At 51.1% G+C, this 20,696-nt stretch overlaps 1 protein-coding gene across 2 annotated transcripts; it reads right to left on the bottom strand.

The window, feature by feature from the left end:
* Positions 1 to 8,173: 8,173 nt before the first annotated feature.
* OPTC (opticin) lies at positions 8,174 to 18,213 on the bottom strand. 2 transcript variants are annotated; one of them, XM_035280893.3, is made up of 8 exons: positions 18,117 to 18,213; positions 15,462 to 15,744; positions 14,562 to 14,700; positions 12,816 to 12,974; positions 11,827 to 12,029; positions 9,414 to 9,509; positions 8,695 to 8,890; positions 8,174 to 8,459 (listed from the first exon to the last, which is right to left on the bottom strand). In XM_035280893.3, exons 2-7 carry the CDS (start codon positions 15,690 to 15,692, stop codon positions 8,720 to 8,722), a joined length of 999 nt encoding a protein of 332 aa, XP_035136784.3. In that variant the 5' UTR covers positions 15,693 to 15,744; positions 18,117 to 18,213; the 3' UTR covers positions 8,174 to 8,459; positions 8,695 to 8,719. The 2 variants fall into 2 exon arrangements, with proteins under 2 accessions (XP_035136784.3, XP_078212553.1); XM_078356427.1 differs by lacking the exon at positions 12,816 to 12,974.
* Between the last annotated feature and the right edge of the window lie 2,483 nt (positions 18,214 to 20,696).

Genomic DNA, 20,696 nt, shown 5'->3' with positions numbered 1-20,696 from the left:
AAGAGCTCAAACGTGGCCTAGAACACACTGGGACTTGTGATTCTGTTTACCAATAAGCAGGAAGGAGCCTATTGTACTCAGGGTTAGAGAAGCGGAAAGAAATCTCGTGAACAGGAGCACAGGCGCCAAGAAATTGGGCTCAGAGACAATAGATAGGAAGGGAGGGGTGTGGGAAGGGAGATGGAGAATGGTGAGGCTTGGAAGAGAAATCCAGGCGTGCAGGGCCCCACTTAGGAACGTCAGGAGAGGGAGGGGCAGAAAAGGAGCCGATTACATGTCAGATTTCTGCCGCAGGTCTGTCTCCCGCTGTGCTGTGGAGCTGGCCTGGCACAAGGTTTATTGGTTATGTTTTATGAGCAAGGAAGTGTGAGGTGAGATGGGATTCAGCAGGTGTGTCAGACACGCAGCTCCAAGGCCAGAGGCCAGCAGGTTTTGCAGTCATGTCAAATTTGAATATCTAGTCTGCCTCTTACTCCTCACTGTGTGACCTTGGACCAAAACCTAACCTCTCTGCCTTTTTTTTTTTGAGAAGGAGTCTCACTCTGTCTCCTAGGCTGGCGTGCAGTGGTGTGATCTTGGCTCACTGCAAGCTCTGCTTTCCGGGTTCAAGCAATTCTCCTGCCTCAGCCTCCCAAGTAGCTGGGACTACAGGTATGCACTAATTTTGTATTTTTAGTAGAGACATCAGCAGATGATCAGGCTGATCTCGAACTCCTGACCTCAGGTGATCTGCCCGCCTCAGCCTCCCTAAGTCTGCCTTCTATAAAATTGCGGCAATGCCCACCTTATTAGGCTACGATGGGGATGAAATGCAGTGATGCATGTAATGTGCAGGGCTATGTGATGTCCTACAGATGGTGGCAGGTGCTTTCTGCAGCCCACACCTCTGGCCCTGGCGTAAACCAGAGAAGATACTCATCTGCACTAGGTAAAGCGCTGTCTGCACATAGGTGCATGCACCAAAGGACCCTGAGGACTCTTTGGTCCTTTGAAATATTGACTTTCTGACAGCTTCCTGTCTTTCTCTATTTCCTATCATCTCTGCAGGGATAATGTATTGATCTGCTGACTTTAAGAAGGACCCTGTTTTCAGTCTGACTTCTTCAAAGGGGCAGCAGCTACCTTGGCAAGGTGATCACAACCCAAGCACACAGCTGATGTGGAAGACTTGAGTCCCAAAAGATGACTTTCCCCCCTTCTCTGCAGGATGCTGTAGCTGGAAACATCTGGGTAACTGCTTAACACCTTCCTATTTTGCAGAACAGTCCCAGCATGGGGGCTGTTTTCACCTTTCTGGGCTAGTATTTTTCAGGATTATTAAAAAAGCCAAGGACCTCGTGCACTGTGGGAGGTCTTGCTCTTCTCCGCCCACCCCATTTCTCCTGCCCCCACTCCCACCCCCAACACTCCCCCAAGGGCAGAGGTTCATCCTCCACTGCAGGTCGCCAAGGTTAAAACCTGCCATCTTGCCTGTCTCCCAGGATGTGGCTCCTTCAGGGATTTCTTAGATCTCCAAGAGAGGTGCTGCAGCTCTCTCAGGTGCTGGGCTCGGGAGTCTGTCCTGGGAAACAGGGGCCTCTCTGTGGGAGGAAGCACCTCTCCGGAGACTGCCCAGTGATTTTTTTGTGGGGCAGTGATTATGGGCAATGTGTAGTTCAAGGGTTGTTACCTTTGGTTTCAGGATGGGTCAGGAAGGGCGTGAAGAGCTTGGGTTATTCTCTCTTCTTCGTGGACCAGAGAAGAGTCAGGAAGGCCTGCAGCTAAGCCAGCCTTTTTTTTCTTTTTCAGATGGAGTCTTGTTCTGTTGTCCAGGCTGGAGTGCAGTGGTGCAATCTCGGCTCACTGCAACCTCTGTCTCCCAGGTTCGAGCGATTCTCCTGCCTTAGCCTCCTGAGTAGCTTGGACTACAGGTGTGCGCCACTACGCCCAGCTAATTTTTGTATTTTTAGTAGAGATGGGGTTTCACTGTGTTGGCCAGGCTGGTCTCGATCTCTTGACCTAGTAACCGCCTGCCTCGGCCTCCCAAAGTGCTGGGATTACAGGCGTGAGCCGCCCCACCAGTCAGTGAAGCCAGCTTTAAAGCCACCATATAGTTGATCTGGGCTCAGAAAGCTTAGCTTGTGAGACTGGACTGATTGTGTGTCTATATTTTCTGTGCTTCCTTCCTTTTCTCCTTTACCATTTGATATCTCTTTATCAATGGTGGTCTGTACCACTGGGGAGAGTAGGAGAGGGCTGGGTCTTTGTCCTTAGACTAGAAACGCAGGAAGATGGGGATAGGCACCACACCCCTTGGGCTTGGATATGCTTTGAGCAACAAATTTGGAGTGAGGGAGCTTCAAGGGGCCACGACAGAGTGAGGTGCTGGTGTGATGTGCTGTAGGATACACAGCATATCAGGGTGTGGGGCGGTCACACTCAGGTCTTTGGACTCTCATTCCAGTGCTCACTCCCTTGCATCACCGTCCCTTTACAGGTGCCCCAGCAAAAAACACTTCCACCCCCCACTGCGTCTGAACTTCGTGTCAGACACAAGAGGAAAGAATTCTGGGGTCGGCACACTGCTGCACATCTGTAATCCAAGCTACTCAGGAGGCTGAGGCAGGTGGATCGCTTGAGCCCAAGAGTTCAAATCCAGCCTAGGCGACATCGTGAGACCCAGTCTTTTAACAAAAGAGAGTGGCTGGCTGCAGTGGCTCACTCCTGTACTCCCAGCACTTTGGAGGCCAAGGTGGGCAGATCACTGAGGTCAGGAATTCAAGACCAGTCTGGCCAACATGGCAAAACCCCGTCTCTACTAAAAATACAAAAATTAGCCAGATGTGGTGGCGCATGCCTGCAGTCCCAGCTACTCAGGAGGCTAAGTCATGAGAATCACTTGAACCTGGGAGGCGGAGGCTGCAGCAAGCTGAGATAGTGCCATTGCACTCCAGCCTCAGCGACAGAGCGAGTCTCCATCTCAAAAAAAAAAAAAAAAAGAAAAAAGAGAGAAAATAATTCCTGAACTCAGGGCTGGGACTGGTAGTGCCAGGAGAAAGCAAAAAGCAATTTGCTCTGGTGCCTGGGCACAGAAAGAGAACAGAGAAAAGGGAGGCAGAGGGAGTGCAGAGGGAAGGAAGGGGCGAGCGGGTGCTCTATGAGGGCTCGTCTGAAAGGAAATACACAAGCACATCCAGCCCTCAGTTTGGCCATGTCTGGAAGGGCTGGACAGGCTGAAGACAAGAAGGCCTCAGTGCGGGGAATTCTATGACAATGGAAGGAGGTAGTCCTTGGGTTTCTTTGTCACCTGGGGGAGAAGGGAGATGTAAGAGCTGTGGGGAAAGAAGCCGGCATCCTCCCTCTACACGGAGACCTTTGTCCACGCTGCTGCCGTGCGAGATGGCGGCTGCTGGAGAATGTGTTGCCGGCTGGTCCAAGAGATGACCTTGAGAGAGGAGAGACAAAATTGAGCTGGTGTCTAGTGTTGGGGAGAGAGGAGGGGCAGGTGAAGTGGGAGGAGAAAGCCGAGAGGGAGCTAGACAAGGAGGGGGCGGGGCAGACCAGGGCCACCTCCCTGTCTGCTCTGTCTGCCTCCCTCCTGGCCAGAAGCAAGGAGGACACAGACACAGGCGTGTGGGGGTGCAGCAGAGATCGGGGCGGGGGGGCATGTGTCCTTGAGCCCCAAGGTTCTCCTGAGCTGAGATCTTCATTACCTCATGCTCGTCCTAGGGATACAGGCCTTGATCCTGCTGGGGGCAGGCCCTGGACTCAAGCTCTGCAGGTGGCCCCCCTTTTTCTAGCCTGGGCGATGCCCTCCAAAGTCCTTGCTTTTCAAAGCATTTCAGGGGGACATGGTGGGGGTCACCCATCCTCTGCTGCAGGAGTTGGAGATGAGATTTGCCACTTCTCCCCCAAGAATTCCCAAGATGTCTGTCGCTGCAGCCCCACTCCCGTGCCCATCTTTTTTTCTGTTATAGATTGTTTGTGTCAAGTCGTTTTTCTCTGGGACAAAGTACTTAGCCTCTCATTTTCTATCAGTAAAAGGCAGCATAATAATTCCTTCCTCACAGAGTTGTGGGGACTACCAGATTCCATAAGTGAAAGAGCTGGCTGAAGTGCAAAGTCACAGCAAAAACCTAAGAGGTTACTATTCCCAGGGAAGAGGCAAAGGGAAAAGGAAGCAGGAAGGGAGTCCAGGCAAGGTCAGGGTGGGGAAGCGACCCGGGCTCCTAAAACAGACTTAGCTCCAGCCCTTCCAGCAGCCCCTCCCACCCTCCCTTCTCCACGAGCCTCCTCTGGCCCTGGGTCTTGCTGGGTAGCCTTCAGAAAAACAGGACCCTGGAGCCCAGAATGGGACAGGCAGAGGAGGAGGTGATTGCAAACTCATCCTTTCACTCACAGAGAGGAGGGGCCCTGGCCTCTTTCCCCTGACCTCCTCCCGATGATACTCACAGGACAGGTTAGGGCAGGACCCTCCTGAAGGCCACAGGGTGCCCCAGAGGAGGGAGGCAATCCCCTTCACACAGGGCTGGGGAATAGTCACCAGGATGCCTCCCAGAGCAAGTGCCCTTGCCAAGGTCAAATATGGGTGCTACTGGGCCACAAAGGACCTGTATGAGTGAGGTTAGGAAAGACTGGTGTTGGAGGAGGTGGATTTGAAGCAAACCTAGCTGCCAGCTGGCATGAGGCCCTCAAGCTGGCTGCCATGCCTGGCTGGACCCCACCGCCCCTCCTCTCCCTCCCTTCCTTTGTGTTCTCTCGGGGCTGGCTTTCATCTGCCCTGTGTCATTCTCCCCATCTTTCCCAAGCTGCAGGCTCTGGCTGAAAAGGTGCTCTCTGCCTTTCCTGCCAGTTGCCCAACCCTAACCCCTTTGGGTCCCTGAGAAACAGGAGGCCTAGCTGTTCACATCAAGATGGAGAAGCAACAGCTGTGGGATTTCTCTCTCTCTCTCTGCCCCCACGTCCTCCTTCCTCCCTCCCTGGGCCTGAGGGACAGATGCTCTGTTTAGAATTTCTTCAGGGAGACAGCCAACAAGGGGATTCTTTCTATTCCTTGGGCTTCCCTAGCCAAAAATGGGGGATTAGTCAAGAGGCAGCTGCAGAGGCAGCGGCCCTTGGGGAACTCCTACCCGGAGTAGCAGCCATGGCCTCGGGAAAGAAACTGTCTGGAGCCGGCCTCCTTTCATTGGAACTTGAAAGTGATGTCTGCATTGGAGTGTGACAGAGAGCAGGACTGCAGGCTCTGTAGATGGACCTGGGGTTGAATCCTAGCTCTGCCACTCTCTCGATGTTTGGATTGGGGCACTCCCATTTCAGAAGCTCGTTTCTTCATCTGCAGTATGGAGACGAGCATCCTTACTCTCCAGGGTCATTGCTGGAATTAAATGAGTGGATGCACAGAAAAGCGTCTGTGATAGGTCTGGCAAACTCCAGGAGTCCAGGGATTGTTAGATCCCCTGCCACACAATAGAGCAGGAGCCAGACTACTTCCTGTACTCAGCAAAGAGTGACCAAGAGGCGTGTGGCAATGATGTGGCTTCCAGATCCCAAAAGCCCAGTTCTGGAAAACCTAATTTTTTTTTTATTGGATTTAAAAAAAAATAGTGTTCCTCAATCCAGGGTCTCTTGCAGTTGGGGAACTTGAGGCTTTCAGCTGTTGCATGCCTAGGCCTTGTCCTAATCCAATAAGGCAGGATATGGAATGGGATGCTGGTTATGGAACAGGATAGGATTGGTGGATGAAACAGAAAGGGGGAGAGGGAGAGTACAGACACACACACACACTCACACACACACTTTCACACACACACTCTCACACTCACTTTCACACACACTCTCTCACCTTTACACACACATACACACACACTTTCATACACACACATACACACACACTCTCACTTTCACACACATACACACACTCTCACCTTTACTCACACACTCACACATACACTTTCATACACACACATACACACTCACACTCTCACACTCACTTTCACACACACTCTCACCTTTACACACACACTCACACTCACACACACTTTCATACACTCACACACATACACACTCACACTCACTTTCACACACATACACATACTCTCACACACTTGCACAAACACACGCGCACACACTTTCACACACACACTCACTTTCACACACACTCACTTTCACACACACTCACACACTCTCACACTCACTTTCACACATACACACACTCTCACACTTTCACACACGTGCACACACACTTTCACACACCCACATACACACTTTCACACACTCACACACTTACACACACTCACTCACTTTCACACACTCACTTTCACACACAGATATACTCACACACATTCATACACTCACATACACACACTCACACTTCACTTTCACACACACATACACACACTCTCTCACTTTCACACACACTCACACACACTTTTACACACATACACACACTCACACACTTACTTTCACACATACACTCACACACACTCTCACTTTCACACACACTTTCACACACACTCACACATTCTCACACTCTCACTTTCACACACACACACTCACTTTCATACACACACACACACACACACACACACAGATTCTGCTGTAACAGAGATGGAAAGAGGAGGCAAAGGAGGAGAAGGGCCAGTGACAGCCCTGCTGCTCTGAAAGGCAAGGAGCCCTTGGCTCACTACCTTCCTGTCCTCCCCTAGGTTCACGTGCACTGGGATCCTAGACTCCCTAGGAGTGAGGACGGGCACCACAAAGGCATGAAGGCACCTCCTACCACCTTCAAGACTTCCCACTGCCAGTCTGTAGCCTGTTGTCGAGTCCTGGTCCAACCCTGAGTCACCCGTGTGAGCTGGGGTCCATGATTGGTCTCTAGTTCTCCGTCTCTTCATCTGAAGAATGTGAAGAGTAACTTCTGCCTTTGCTGCTTACAGGACGGTCGTGAGGATCCAAGGGCACAGTGAGGTGCTAGACAGAGGTGGGGGAGGCAGGCACATGGATTCCTTTCCATGTGGCTCTCAAGAAACACCTGTCCCTCCAGACTCGGGGACTGCCTGGGACCTTGAATAATTGCCTTGGCAACTTATCGCCTGGCTAACTACCACTCCTTTGGGTTTCGGCTTAAACGTCAGTTCTGCAAGATCTTCTGGACCCCTAAGCTGGGTTCTCCTCTTATAAGCATGCACAGCATTCTGTACCTTCCCATCGCAGCACTTTTATAAGTTGAACAGCGTGGTTATTGGTGTGATTATTTAACACCTGCCTTTTGCACTACACTCTAAGCTCTATGAGGAAAGGACTATGTTTCGTTGTGCACCATCGTATCACCATGTGGCAGTCTCCATAAGACCCTGCTGCGTGGGTAAGTGAATTCCCTGCCTCATACCTCTCTCATGCCTTAGCATGGGGCCTGAGGCCAAGCACCCATCCGTCACATCCCCCTTGCCCAAAGCCTCCTTATAAGGGGCAGGGAAAGGGTGGCGTCTCCTCTCCCTTCTAACTCAAGGAACAAATCATTGGCTACATGACAGTTGCCCTTCTTCCCATCCTCCCAGCATAGCAGCCCCTGTCCTGGATCCAAAGGCAGAGGTGAGTAATTGCTATTTTTATTTATCTTTGCACAAGGCTGCCCTCTGGTGTTGGAACATGCAGGAGCGAATGGGAAGGATGGACGCCCCAGTGGCCAGGAACCAGAGGGCTGAGCCTTGCTCAGACACTGCCAGTGAGCCAGGGAGTAGGTAAGTGCTACAAGAGGTGCATCTTTCAGTTCTCCATCCTTATGGATGGTTCCCTCCAAATCTAACAGGAGGCCCTGGCCTCAGAAGAGCTGGAGGTGAAGGAATGCCCCTTAGAAATCCTACCCATCTCAGCCCCAGTAGCATGGCGTGTGGGTAGGGGGAGCTGGTTTAAGTAGCCATTCTTTCTCCTCAGTGGCAGGCAGGCAAAGATTTTATAGTCAGCTCTCAAAAAAGGAAATTCCAACTTCTGTAGTGTAAATGCCCCTGCCATGGCCAATTTGAAACCACCAATGTGGTGTCACTGAAGGAAGAGCTGGAAGAGCTGCCCCGGAGCACACCATGGTCCAGCGTTTCTCCCACACAGATACCACCGACAGAAATAACTTCGAGGGCATGGTTAATAGTGGAATATAGTAAGCTAATTGAAAAGTGATGGTTTTTGAATAATTATTACATTTGTTTTCAATATAATGTATTTAATTGTGAGTTTATATAATTTAATTTTTCATAATGGCTATGTTTAACAACTGACTTGCAAAATTCTGGAAAATTTAATAATCTGCTCCTGCAAGTAGTAAGAGCAGGCTCCAGCACATCACTGCTTCTCCTCCTCTTCCCCCGTTCTTCCTCCTCTTCCCCTCCTCCTCTTCCTCTCCCACGACTTTCTCGGCATTCTGTGTGGGTACGAGAGATGGGGAATATGGAAAGGAGCGCCACCGAAGACATTGCTGTTCTCTGAGCCTGGAGCCATAGGTGTCAAGGAAAGAAGATGAGAAATGCAAATTTGGTTACTGAAAGACATTTCCATGCTCATTTCACTGAGTGTGTGTGCGCCCACACATGCACATGCGTGGGTGTGATTTTTGCAAGGGATCAAAAGGTTGATTGATGCCTGGGCTAAGAGCAGTGTTTAAAGATAAGGAATTGGGCTTCACAGCTAAAGGCCCATGCCGGCATGGTTTTGGAGGGCTCTTACCTGGGATGAGTGGAAGGGGTCCAAGCTAGGTGAAGCAGCCAATGGGGAGCCGAGGCAGGCAGAAATAGGCACTGGGGAAGAGGCTAAGGTTGATGGGGTTGCCATCCAGGCGGATGTCTTCCAGCTGCCTGCGGGTGTATTTGTGTTCCTCGGGGTCACAGAAGACGTCTCTCTGCATGGTCTCTATCAGGTTATTCTGGGAAGAACACATACCAGCTGAGCCCCACCAAGAGGGTCCGCCCCTTTAGCAGCACCGAAGGCTCACATCAGCTGTCCCCACCAGCTCTGCCGAGAAACGGAAGCTCCTAGAGCCAAAGCCACACAACGGGAGTGAGAGGAGTCCCGGGGGTGGGTGGAGAGACAGGGTACAGATGAGAGGGAGGAAGACAAAGGGAGAGAGGATGGAGGGAAGGACTGAAGGGAAGGAAAGAGACAGAGGGTAGGACAAAGGGAGAAGGAAAAGCAGTTAGGTGAGATAAAATAAAGTGGTGGAGAGAGTGAAAGTGCTTTAAAAGAAAAAATGGAGAAAGTCAAACTGGGGCCATGAAAAATTATATAGACAAGACCTCCCAATCCATGTCTCCAATAAACCCTCAGCTAAAGGAGACCCCACAGCTGCCTAAGCCTCATGCCTCTCACTGCCATGACCTGCTCCCTGGTATCTAACTCCCATCCACCACGCTCTGTGTGTCCCCCTTGCTCTGGGTGAGGCTCCTTACCTGCAGGTGTAGAGAGCGCAGGCTCAGGGGAAAAGGCCCCGGGATGGAATCCAGCAGGTTGTCTGAGAGGTAGAGGAACCGCAGTTTCTCCAGCGCCTGTGGAGAAAGCAAAGAGTGTAGGAGGTTGATGGGTCCTGTTGGGTCCTGGCAGTGAGAGGGCGATAAGGCCAGAGACAGGTGGCCCCATTTGTTTACTCGGGACTCAGCCTCAGCCATGTGCCAGGCTCTGTGCTGGGTGCTACAGGGGGTGCCCAGGTCTTTAAGGAGCTTACAGACACTAACTCCAGCTGGATGCAGGAGGAAAGCTGCTGCCATTGAGGTGCCGGCCACTGGAGTAGGAAAGAGATAGCTGGTAATGACACTGGGTGGGGCAGGGCAGGGGCAGGACTGGGTGGAAGGGAGGACCAGGGGACATTTCAGCTTTGTCTCAACTCCTATGCTCTCAGAAGGAACTTGCCCCAATGACAAGTCTCCAAATGCTAAACCTGGAGCAGGTACGGAGCAGACACTCGGGAGACAGCCAGATCAGCAGGAGAACCACAGGCACAGAGAGACACTCAGCATGAGCATGGGACCGAGCTCTCAGAGTCCCAGTGTTCATCAGAGAAGGGTTTGGAAAGAGACGAGCCTTCAGCAGGGCTCAGGGAACAAAGAAAAATGATAGCTACTATTTATGGAGTTTCCACCCTGCATATCTCACCCTCCCGTGCTCTTTGTAAATGCTCTTATTTAACTTGCCAGCAGCTCTATCAAGCAGGGTATTATTACTCTCATTCTGCAGATGAGGAAACAAGATCAGAGAGGTTGGGTGACTCTCCCACAAACCCAGGTCTCTGGGTTTGGTCTCTCGCTCCAAAGCCCAGGCCTTATCCTGGGCTGAGAAAACAGCTCTGAGTCAAGGCAAAGCAGCGCCTCCTAATATGGAGACAGCTGGGATGTTGCTGAGGCTGAGCAGCGGGGAACCTCAGGGATCATGCGAGTCTGTCCTTTACTTAGAGACTGAAAAACTGAGGCCCCAGGTCATGGGGCCGGCTTCTGATTCCCAGGCTAGTGCTCTTCCACCTCGACAGTGGTAGTGTCACTGTGTTCTGGAAAACTCCCTCAAGAACCACTGCAGACAGAAGACTGAGAGGGTGGAAGGCACTGGGGAGGCCTCTGTTACCGCGTCTTGTTTCAAAAAGGCAAGTCTAATTTGGTTTATTTGAGGGTTCTAAATGTGAATTAGATTGCAAAAAAGATTCTACTACTTGAGAGAGAGAGCGAGAAAGAGAGAGAGCACGTGAGCGAGCACACCTGGGGCTCTTCCTAGATCTATTGAATGGACCGCCCCAGGGGGTATATTTGTGTCATATAACTTAGCCCTTTCCATCAAAATTGGTCAGCCAATGACCAAGTAATCTCTCTTGGATGGGCACAGTGGCTCACACCTGCAATCCCAGCACTTTGGGAGACCAAGGTGGCAGATCAACTGAGGTCAGGAGTTCAAGACCAGCCCAGCCAACATGGTAAAACCCTATCTCTACTAAAAATACAAAACCTAGCTGGGTGTGGTAGCATGCACCTGTAATCCTAGCTACTTGAGAGGCTGAGGCAGGGGAATTGCTTAAACCTAGGAGGCAGAGGTTGCAGTGACCTGAGATTGTGCCACTGTGCTCCAGCCTGGGGGTCAGAGCAAGCGCTGTCTCAAAACAAAACAAAAAAAGTCTCTTTTGAGCATTTGATCATAGGAAGACAATGATTAATCAGTCACTTAGTGGCTGGTTTTGGAAATAAAAGGATATGTAGAGTTAGGGCCAGAATCAGCACTATTCCAAGCCAAACTAACGTGCCAGTTTTCAGGGAGCGGAACCTGTGAGTGTGAGAAGACAGGTGAGTGGAGCAGATACACAGGAAGAAGTCAAGACAACAGCCCGTGTGCCCCAAAGAGGGTGAGGGAGTGTCCACCTTGACTTCTGAACCCCCATTCCTGGTACAGGTTGAGCATCCCAAATTGAAATATCTGAAATACTACAAAATCCAGAACTTTTGAACATCAACAAGGTGTTCCAATGAAATGCTTCTCGGAGCATTTTGGATTCTGGATTTCAGGTTAGGGATGCTCAGCCAGTAACAGGCTTGATAGCAGTGTTTCCACATACGGAGGTTCTTGGGATGGCCTTTTCTTGGGTCAGAATCAGTTTCTTGTAACTGAAAGAATCAATAAATGGCAAATTTAAAAGGATGAAAACAGTGGCTGGTGGTGGTGGTTGGTAGGTGGTGGTGGAGGTGGTGATGGAGGTGGAGGTGGGTGGTTGTGGTAGTTGGTAGGTGGTGGTGGAGGTGGTGATGGAGGTGGAGGTGGGTGGTGGTGGTGGTGATGGTGGAGGTGGGTCATGGTGGTGATGGTGACGGTGGACCTACCACCTCAACTCACCCTGAAGGCTGCAGGCTGTATTCCCGAGCTCCGCAGCCGATTTAGGCGGACATCCAGGATCTCAATGCCAGTGGGAAGCACGGGCAGAGCTTTCAACAGGTTCTCTGGGAGGATGAGGTCCCGGAGAGCATGCAGCAGGCAGAAGGCATTGTTATCAATGTAGGAGATGAGGTTGCTGGAGAGATCAATCCTCTTTAACTTTGCTGAGAGAGGTGGAGGGAGAACAAAGAGAGAAACCAGAAGACACTGTCTTTCCTTGCCCGGGTTGGAGCTGTATCCACACCTTGCTCTCTCCCTCTCAGGAGAAAGGGACTCTAACCAGCTCTCCACCTGCACTAGGCCCAAACCAGAGGACTCCTTGGAAAGCCCTTGGATGCCTCCGTGCCCTTCCCTGGAGTTCTGTCCTGTGCGGTGGACGTCCACCTTGGATCTTTTGGAGGAAACCTCTTGAGAGCAAGAACCAACAGGCCCAGGAATCCCTGGATCCACTTCACCTCCACTTGCGGGTCTATGCAATCGTACACCGAGGCCTAGAAAGGCTGTGGGTAATTAGTGTAGACTCTAGATCAGAGCCCAGGTCTCCTGTCTCAAGCAAGGCATAGGCATAAAGAAGCAAAAAGCACACAAACAGCCATGTCAACAGCATCAGTGCCATGGACGGCAAGTTTAAGACAGTCCTGTCCAGAGGCCAGCTGATCACACGGCTGTCACTGCTGGGACATCCCGAAGCTGTTGGCAGATCATACCTTCCCTTCCCAGCTTCCCAGAACTTTTTGGAGAACAAATAAAAACAGGTCACTTCCACCATCTAAACACTTCAAGGAAGGGACTTATAGAGACTTGGGGCTAATTACTTTTGACAGCTGGAGGAACAGAGAGCTGACAGGTTAGCTCCAGGAAAGAGCTAACACAGTGTTGGTGACTGTTCTTGTGGTGACTCTTCTCCCTCTGCCTGTCCCCAATGCCTCTTTTCCCAGAGCATTACATACTCAGCCCTTTGAAGTCTTCGGCCCTGATATGGCTGATACGGTTGAAGCGGGCGTACAGGTAGGCAGTCCTCCGGGGAAGAGGAGGAATGTCCTCCAAGTCAATGTCATCGCAATACACAGAGGAACCGAGGCACACGCAGACTAGGCAGGTGGGCAGGCCTGGCCCAGGTGGAAGACAGAACAAAAGGAGATTCCTTCAGCCTCTGTGACCAACAGCCCTCACCCCAGGGAGTGGCTGAACCATGGCTAGCTGTGCCTTTTTGATAGCCTACGAGTTGCTGCCCAGAACTGATGGGCACCATGTACTCATTGCTGTTGCATGCTCCGAGCCTGTCACTCTGCCCTCGATCCCAGAGAAGCAGGTCCACCCTCAGTTACTACACGGTCTAAGCCCGTTTGCATTTTTAGCAGACCCTGGTTCTGTGTACATTTTTCTGGGTCTATGTGGCTGTTTCTAGGACATCCATTTATCTCTTTTCCATAGGATTCCTCTCTGGTCCCAAAAAGTAAAGCTGGAATTAAGTGGGATGGCCAGTGGTTGCTAGCTCTGCCATCTGCCTTGGGGAAGAGAAATTAGATATGTTCTGTGTGGCTCCAAGAAGCACAATAGAACCAAGGTGGAGAGTACAATGCCCGCCCAGCATCCACTTCCCCTTCTTACTGCATCAGCATGCCAGTGTTTCTTGGGAAGCGGCCCTCTCCTGCTCTCCGTCCGTGACCGCACCTCTGTACCCAGCGGTTATGAGGTTAATTAAGCCAGATCACCCACCGGCCTGAAAAGGCTGGGGAGACTTTATTGGATCATACAACTGAATAGCACAGGTGATTTCTGTCACTTGCTATCTCAAAGCACAGAGATTACTGAGAGACCAGTGTAGCTCAGCTCAAGGAAGAAGTCTGCTAGGAGTTAGGAGTGACATAGCTCCAAGACTGAGGAGTTCTCTGCCAGCAGTGACCAGTAGGAGTGGGTGGAGCAGAGGGGCTCCAGCATCTTTCTTATCCCAAGGCTTTGAATAGTGGGTTCAGCTGAGGCCCTTTACGGTCCCTTTGAGTCTGAGACTGTAGTTCTGAAAGGTTATGAATTCCTAACTGAATGGTTTTCCTGCCATGCCCCAGTAGCCCACATCCAACCAAGACAAACATCGAAGGAAGAGAACAGGGAAGCTGGGAAGCTGCGGGCAAGCAGGCCCAGAATGAACTTCACCCCTCCTCTGCCTGCTTCTGATTTCCAGCAGAGCGCCAAGGCCTCACTGCCAAGGATGCCAGCCCCAGCCTCCAGGAGGGCATCCGGGAAAGAAAGAGATCTGCTGAGGAGGGACTTTGAAGCTGAAAGCAGTGTGACTGCTTCATTTGCTCCCATGCCAAGTGACAGCCACAAAGTTATTTAGTCTTCTCTACAGGCTTTTAATTGTCTCTAATCTAATTACCACTCAACCTGCTTCCCCCGTCATGCTGTTAATTAAGGCAGGGTGGCTTTGCTAGGGCATAGGGGAGTTCTGGCATTTCTTTGCTTCCTACTCAACTTGTACATTCAGGTAAAAGTATTAGGGACAGCTAGTGCCTGTTTGATTTCCATTTTTCTTTTTGTTCTGTGGCTATTTCCCCTCCTCTCTCTGCTAGTAGAAGTAGCTGTGACCCTCCACACCCCAACATCTACCATGTTCCTCTTTGGTGCTCCCTGGTGCTGGGTCATAGCTGCTTGGCCTAGGACCTAGGGATATTGGGACTGTGTGACTGCACACTTACCATGGTTGGGCTGGGAACTCAGTATCAGCCCCGCTGTAGTAGGTCTTGTCATCGTGGGGTTTGATGAGGGTGTCTTTGGAGCCGCAGTACTCTTGGTGGGACTGGTCCTGGTTGCAGGAGCCAGGCTAGTCACCTTAACCTGGAGAGGTAGCACAGAGTACACCATAGCCCAGCTTTTGCCTGACAGGGACTTAGCTTTGGACTCTGGGAACCTCAGTGATGGATTTCAAACTTGCAAAGACTCACTGTGGAGAAGGAGGAGGGAGGGATACAGAAAGAATGTGCAAAAAGGGGGACCTGAGAGAGCATCTGGTCCAGCCTGTCCATTGATAGACGAAGAAACTGAGGCCCTGAGAGGAGAGGGATGAGGACCAAGGAACCAGCAGGTGGTCAAGGCAGAGATGGAAGCTGCTCTCCAGGTTTCCCAGGCCAGTGCTCTTCCCCTTCTCCACACTGATCAAGCCCATGTAGCAATCGAGTGAGGGCTTCTGGGCTTGCACCCAAGCTGCTGCAGAGAGGCCAAGTGGGCCTGGGAAAGAACTTCAGACTGGAGGACAGTTTCAGAAAAGAGATGGGGGATGTGGCTCTTTTATTTCCTAGAGAATATGACGAGGACATTGGGAACCCCCCCGCCACCACTCAGTGAGACATGGCTTCGGGTCCTACTTGATGGCAGTGGGAGGGATGTATGACTTCTGAAGAAGGAGGAGTCCCAGGTTTGTGTTCTCTTTCTTAGTATCATCTAAGTGACAAGTCCTTATGGAGGGACAAGAATTTCCACCTCATAGAGTAAGAGGTGGAGGCTTGAGACAGCCATACTATGGGGCAGGTGGGAGGGCCTGGGCCTCTTTGACTCCCAGTGTCATGCAGGGAGTGCAGACGGTCTGCTGTGTCCCTCACCTCAGGGGGCTGGTCCCCATAGTCTGTGAGCTCCTCGAAGTTGCTCAGATCAATGACCTCACCATAGTTGTCTGGGTTCAGGACATCGTTCCCCAGAGGCAGAACTTCAGAGGCATCACCATCCTCAGGCATCTGTTTCTCTCTCCTCTTCCTCTCCTTCCTTGGGAAAGAAGCTGTCCCTGCCTCCTGTGGCACCAAGGCCAGCAGACTCAGGAAAGCCAGGAGCCTCATGGGGAGTAGGATGGGGATGAGAATCCCTTCAGCGGCCAGTCCTGGCGAGTGGCTAGGAGGAAGGGCAGCAGTCTGAGGGGCAGGCCCTCTGAAGGGTTGTGGGAATGGCTCACAGATTGACCCCACTTCCCACCCGCCCACTTGCAGACTCAGTGCCCTCATCATATGCACAAACTCCCTACCAGCTGCGTAGACTATGTCCAGACTGTCTTGGGGGTATCTCCTAGCAGCTCCCTCCCACCACCGCCCCACTTGAGTGTTTTCACATGCTCACCCAAACACTGATATTCACTCACAGAAGCATGTGCAGACGTGTCTCAACACAGACACATTCACAAGAGTCCCCTTGTACAAACAAGGCATACGCTGGTGCCTGCACACAGATGTCCTCCCTTACACAACCCCATGCTCAGAATATGACTGCTAATCACCAAGCTCGATTAAGAGAATGTCAACTCAAAGAATCTTGTAGGGTTTTTGGTTTTGTTTTGAGATGGAGCTTCGCTCTTGTTGCCCAGGCTGAGGTGGAGTGGCTCACTACAACCTTCGCTTCCCAGGTTCAAGCTATTCTCCTGCCTCAGCCACCTGAGTAGCTGGGATTACAGGCACCCACCATGCCTGGCTAATTTTTGCATTTTTAGTAGAGATAGGGTTTCACCATGTTGACCAGGCTGGTCTCGAACTCCTGACCTCAGGTGATCCACCTGCGTTGGCCTCCCAAAGTGCTGGGATTACACAAGTGAGCCCCTGAGCCTAGCCGAATCTTGTGTTTTTTTTAAAAAAGATCATCCATTCATGCATTTGCTCAACAAAATTTATGGGTGTCTATTAAGTTCCAGGCACAGGATTTGTCTCTGTGGGTACAGAATGAATAAGGCACAGCCCTTCCTAGGAACACCTACTCTGTTTAGGAGATATGGACTTACAATGCAACATACAGTGTAAAAAGGAATGTTAGTTTATAAAATATACTTGTAAATGCAGCTCTTTAGAGACAGATTATTGGCCAGGCATGGTGGCTTAAGTGTGTAATCCCAGCACTTTGGGAGGCCGAGGCGAGTGGATCACGAGGTCAAGAGATTGAGACCATCCTGGCCAACATGGTGAAACCCCATCTCTACTAAAAATACAAAAAAAAATAATAACTGGGTGTGGTGGCGTGCACCTGTAGTCCCAGCTGTTGGGAGGCTGAGGCAGGAGGATTCCTCGAACCCGGGAGGTGGAGGTTGCAGTGAGCCGAGATCGTGCCACTGCACTCCAGCCTAATGCCTGGCAACAGAGCGAGACTCTGTCTCAAAAAAAAAAAAAAAAAAAAGAAAGAAAGAAACAGATTATTACAAATACAAGAGTTCTTTGTGTGCAGTTGTGTGAGTGTGTATGCATCTGGAAAGTTCCTTAGATTCCTGTGTACATTTGTGTGTGTGTGTGCACAGATGCCTACGTATGTATGTGAGATGCATGTGAGTACAAATGTTCATGTAGTTAGTATATGCACAGATGGGTCAGGAAAGTCATGTGGTGTGGGTGTCATATCCAGGTGTGTAGGCTTAACACGGCCCTCCCCAAAGCAAGCTGCACAAGTTTCTAGTAGATTCTCCCCCTTTCTTTCTTTAAAAAATGTTTTTAATCTTTTAATTTTTATTTTATTTTTTAATTTTTAAGACACGATGTCACTCTGTTGCCCAGGCTGGAGTATTATGGCATGATCACAGCTCACTGCAGCCTTAACCTCCTGGTCTCAGGCAGTCCTCCTGCCTCAGCCTCCAGAGTAGCTGGGACTACAGGTATGTGCCACCATGCCCAGTTAATATCTCCCACCCTTTCTTCCTTCCTTTTTTTTTGAGATGGAATTTTTGCTCTTATTTCCCAGGCTGGAGTGCAATTGCGCCATCTTGGCTCACTGCAACCTCCGACTCTCGGGTTCTAGCGATTTTCCTGCCCCAGCCTCCCAAGTAGCTGAGATTACAGGCATGTGCCACCATGCTGGGCTAATTCTGTATTTTTTTGTACAGGTGATGTTTCTCCATATTGTTCAGGCTGGTCTCAAACTCCTGACCTCAGGTGATCTGCCTGCCTCAGCCTCCCAAAGTGCTGGGATTACAGGCGTGAGCCACCGTGCCTTGCCAACCTCCCCTGTTTTGCCCCGCTTTTTAATTTCAGCTGGGCAAAGCGGCAAGCCCCCAGCAGTAGGAAGAGGTGTTTCTTCACCTTACCTCCCATACCTCACTTCAAACGAATTACATCTTTAAAAAACAATTTCTAAGACAGTTCAGTGCCCACCCAGAAAGAAGTCTTGCCCAACTTCTTTGTTCAGAAGCCTAAATAAACTCTCTTCATTCTCCCTGCCCAATCCCCTGCCCCCGCCAAACACTTTGTTCTCATTTGCATACCGATGTGCCGAAGGCCTCAAACCTTGAACCTTACCCCTTCAGTGCTTCTGGATCCTGGATGGAGAGCCCTGCCGCTTCCAGGAAGGTGGGGACTCTGGTGGAGGCTGTCTGAAATGGGGCTTGGGTTAGACAGTGGTGCCTGGGGACTGGCGGCAGTAAGGAGTTGGCCAGGCCTGTGACCAATCAGACTCTCATTCCTTCTGATGTCCAGCTGTTTTCCCTCCTCTTTCCTCAGGGGGTCCCCTAACCCATTCCTTTGTTTGACAAAAGGGAATTTTCCCCCCACCTTCCACTTCACCCCCACTCCAGCTTCTGCTGTGTCTCTCCTCTTACTCTGTCAGCTCCTTCTTTCTCTTCCTGGACTACCCTCCTGATAAGGCCACATTTTTGAGGAACAGGCAGTGCCATCCCCCAAGGAAGGGGCCCCATCCCTCAGATTCTGAGCCCTCAGAGAAACCTGGAGTAGGAGGATGTGAAGAGACAGTTTCTCATTCCAGCTTCTTTCTCCAGCCAGAGAGTAGCCAGAATACAAAGGTAAAAAGAGGTGGAACTGAGGCCCTTCACCCCTACCCCCAGTCCCACCCAGAGCCCCAGGATAGAGACTATAACTGAACAAAATCACCAGAGGCAGGAGCTGAAGGCCTAGATGGCTAAAAGAGAAGGGGTACGGGGGATGACTCAGGATTTGAAAGCCAACTTCCAGTTCACAGATAATGATCATGAGGATATGGGAAATTCTCTAAATCTGTTAGGAAGAAAGCAAATGGAAATTGGGAGATGGGCCTAGAAAGGATCATCAACACCAGAAGACATTGTGTTGGGTCTTTGGGGGCCTGGGAAGCATCCTCTCCCCCACCCTCACAGATGTACAGTCATTCCTCAGTAACCATGGGGGATTGGTTCTGAATGCCCCGTGGATACCAAATCCACATATGCTGAGGTCTTTTATATACGGTGAATTTGCAAATAACCTATACACATCCTCCGGGTACTTTAAATCATCTCTAGATTGCCTATAACACTATATGCGACTCTTACACCTCATGCCATTCATGTGGATTCCACATAGTACTGGCACACAGCAAATTCAAGTTTTGCTTTTTTGGAACTTTGTGAAAAACATTTTTTTCTGAATATTTTCAATCTGCGGTTGGTTGAATCCATGGATGTGGAACCCACAGACCCAGAGGGCCAACGGCACAAATCCGGAAACGCTTCCGTTTCCTTGCTGCCTCGAGCAGGCTGCTGAGCAAGTCCAAGGCAGAGGGTGGGGTAGCTAAGTGGCCTTTTCCCAGCTTCTGGCAGCCTGTGCCCTGGTGCCCACCCCGGTTTCTCAGTGACACTCCTTGTTCCCTACTCCTTCCCACTGACCAGATACTGAATTCCAGCTGTGAGGCCCCCTAAAGATCTAGTCCAAATCCCTGTGGTATAAATGAGGAAAGTGAGGCCCCGAGGTGAGGTGGCTTGCCCTCAGTCACACAGAGCCAGGGCCAATGCCTAGACTTTTTGACTCTCAGGTCAGTGAGTTTTCTTTAGTTCATATGACCCTCCCCATCCCCACCTTCTTCCCAGGAGTCCTGAGTTCACGTGTTTCCAGGCCCTCAGAGCAGATGGCTTGGCAGAACTCATCTTTGCCCTGGCACTCCAGGTGAAGAGGCAGATCTAATAGCCTGGCCCAGAGGCCAGCACTTGGCTGGCTGTGTTCCTGGGCACCAGCTGGTGTGAGAGGGGGCTTCCCCCAGCCCAAGAGCCTGGTCATCAGAGAAGAGTCTGTTCCTGTACCCCTGCAGCTCCCGACCTGGGGAGAGACGCCATCAGAGGCTCTGCTGGGTGGAGGAAAAGATAGGCCTGGATCAGGGAGGGCGCCTGGGAGGCAGATGGCACATTTGGCAGGTTGTGTGCCTCCATCTTCTCTCCACAGCCTGGGCTTTGCAGCCAGAGGCCCTCCGCCCCCACAGCCAGCCTAGGTGCATCCCTCCTCCCACCCCACACATTTATTCCTGGGAGAAATGGAAATGCAAGTGTTCATTGACTCTCCCTGCCACCTGCTCCCACTCTCCCTCCCTGCTTTCCCAGTGACACACACAGTCCTGCCATCCCTGCTTGATTGCTGCATCCCACCACTGTTCCTCCCAATGCATACACACCTGCTCCCCTACTCCTGCCAGGAGCCACATCCGGACACAGGCTCACATCCTAGACCCTTTCCCAAACTTCTACTCTGCTTTCCCAAGCTCGCAGGTCCCACGCTCTTGTTCTCAAGAATATAAGGGGCTGTTCACAGATGCGTACAGGTGACCTGGGGAGTAAACGGCTAACCCAGACTGTTGTTCCAGGCAGCCCAGCTCCCCGAGAGCCTGGCAAAGGAAGCAGGAGGTGTGGGAGGTGTCTTAATCCTAATCTCTCATTAAGAAAGGCACAAGGCGTGTTGATGAATTGGAGGTGGCAGGTGGTATGGACAGAAGTCTGGCCAGCCAACCCTGTGGTTGCCCTTTTCATGGACAGGGAGAGAGAGGTGGGGAAGTTCAGGCACCCTCCTGCGTTTTGGAGGACAGGGGTATATCCCCTGCTGAGGGCTTGCAGCCACATAACTCCATGACCAGAACATGACCCT

Source organism: Callithrix jacchus, chromosome 19, assembly GCF_049354715.1.
Source record: "Callithrix jacchus isolate 240 chromosome 19, calJac240_pri, whole genome shotgun sequence".
NCBI classification, from domain to species: Eukaryota; Metazoa; Chordata; class Mammalia; order Primates; family Cebidae; genus Callithrix; species Callithrix jacchus.
Note: the sequence above shows the minus strand (reverse complement) of the source record. Positions and strands in the feature narration are given on the sequence as shown.

Coding starts and splice junctions, on each gene's coding strand:
- OPTC (XM_035280893.3), bottom strand. CDS start 15,692: ATGAGGCTCCTGGCTTTCCTGAGTCTGCTGGCCTTGGTGCCACAGGAG. Junction 12,975..14,561: donor GAGTTCCCAGCCCAACCATG/GTAAGTGTGCAG, acceptor CACCTGGGCCAG/GCCTGCCCACCTGCCTAGTC. Junction 9,510..11,826: donor TACAGCCTGCAGCCTTCAGG/GTGAGTTGAGGT, acceptor CTTTCTCCACAG/GCGCTGGAGAAACTGCGGTT.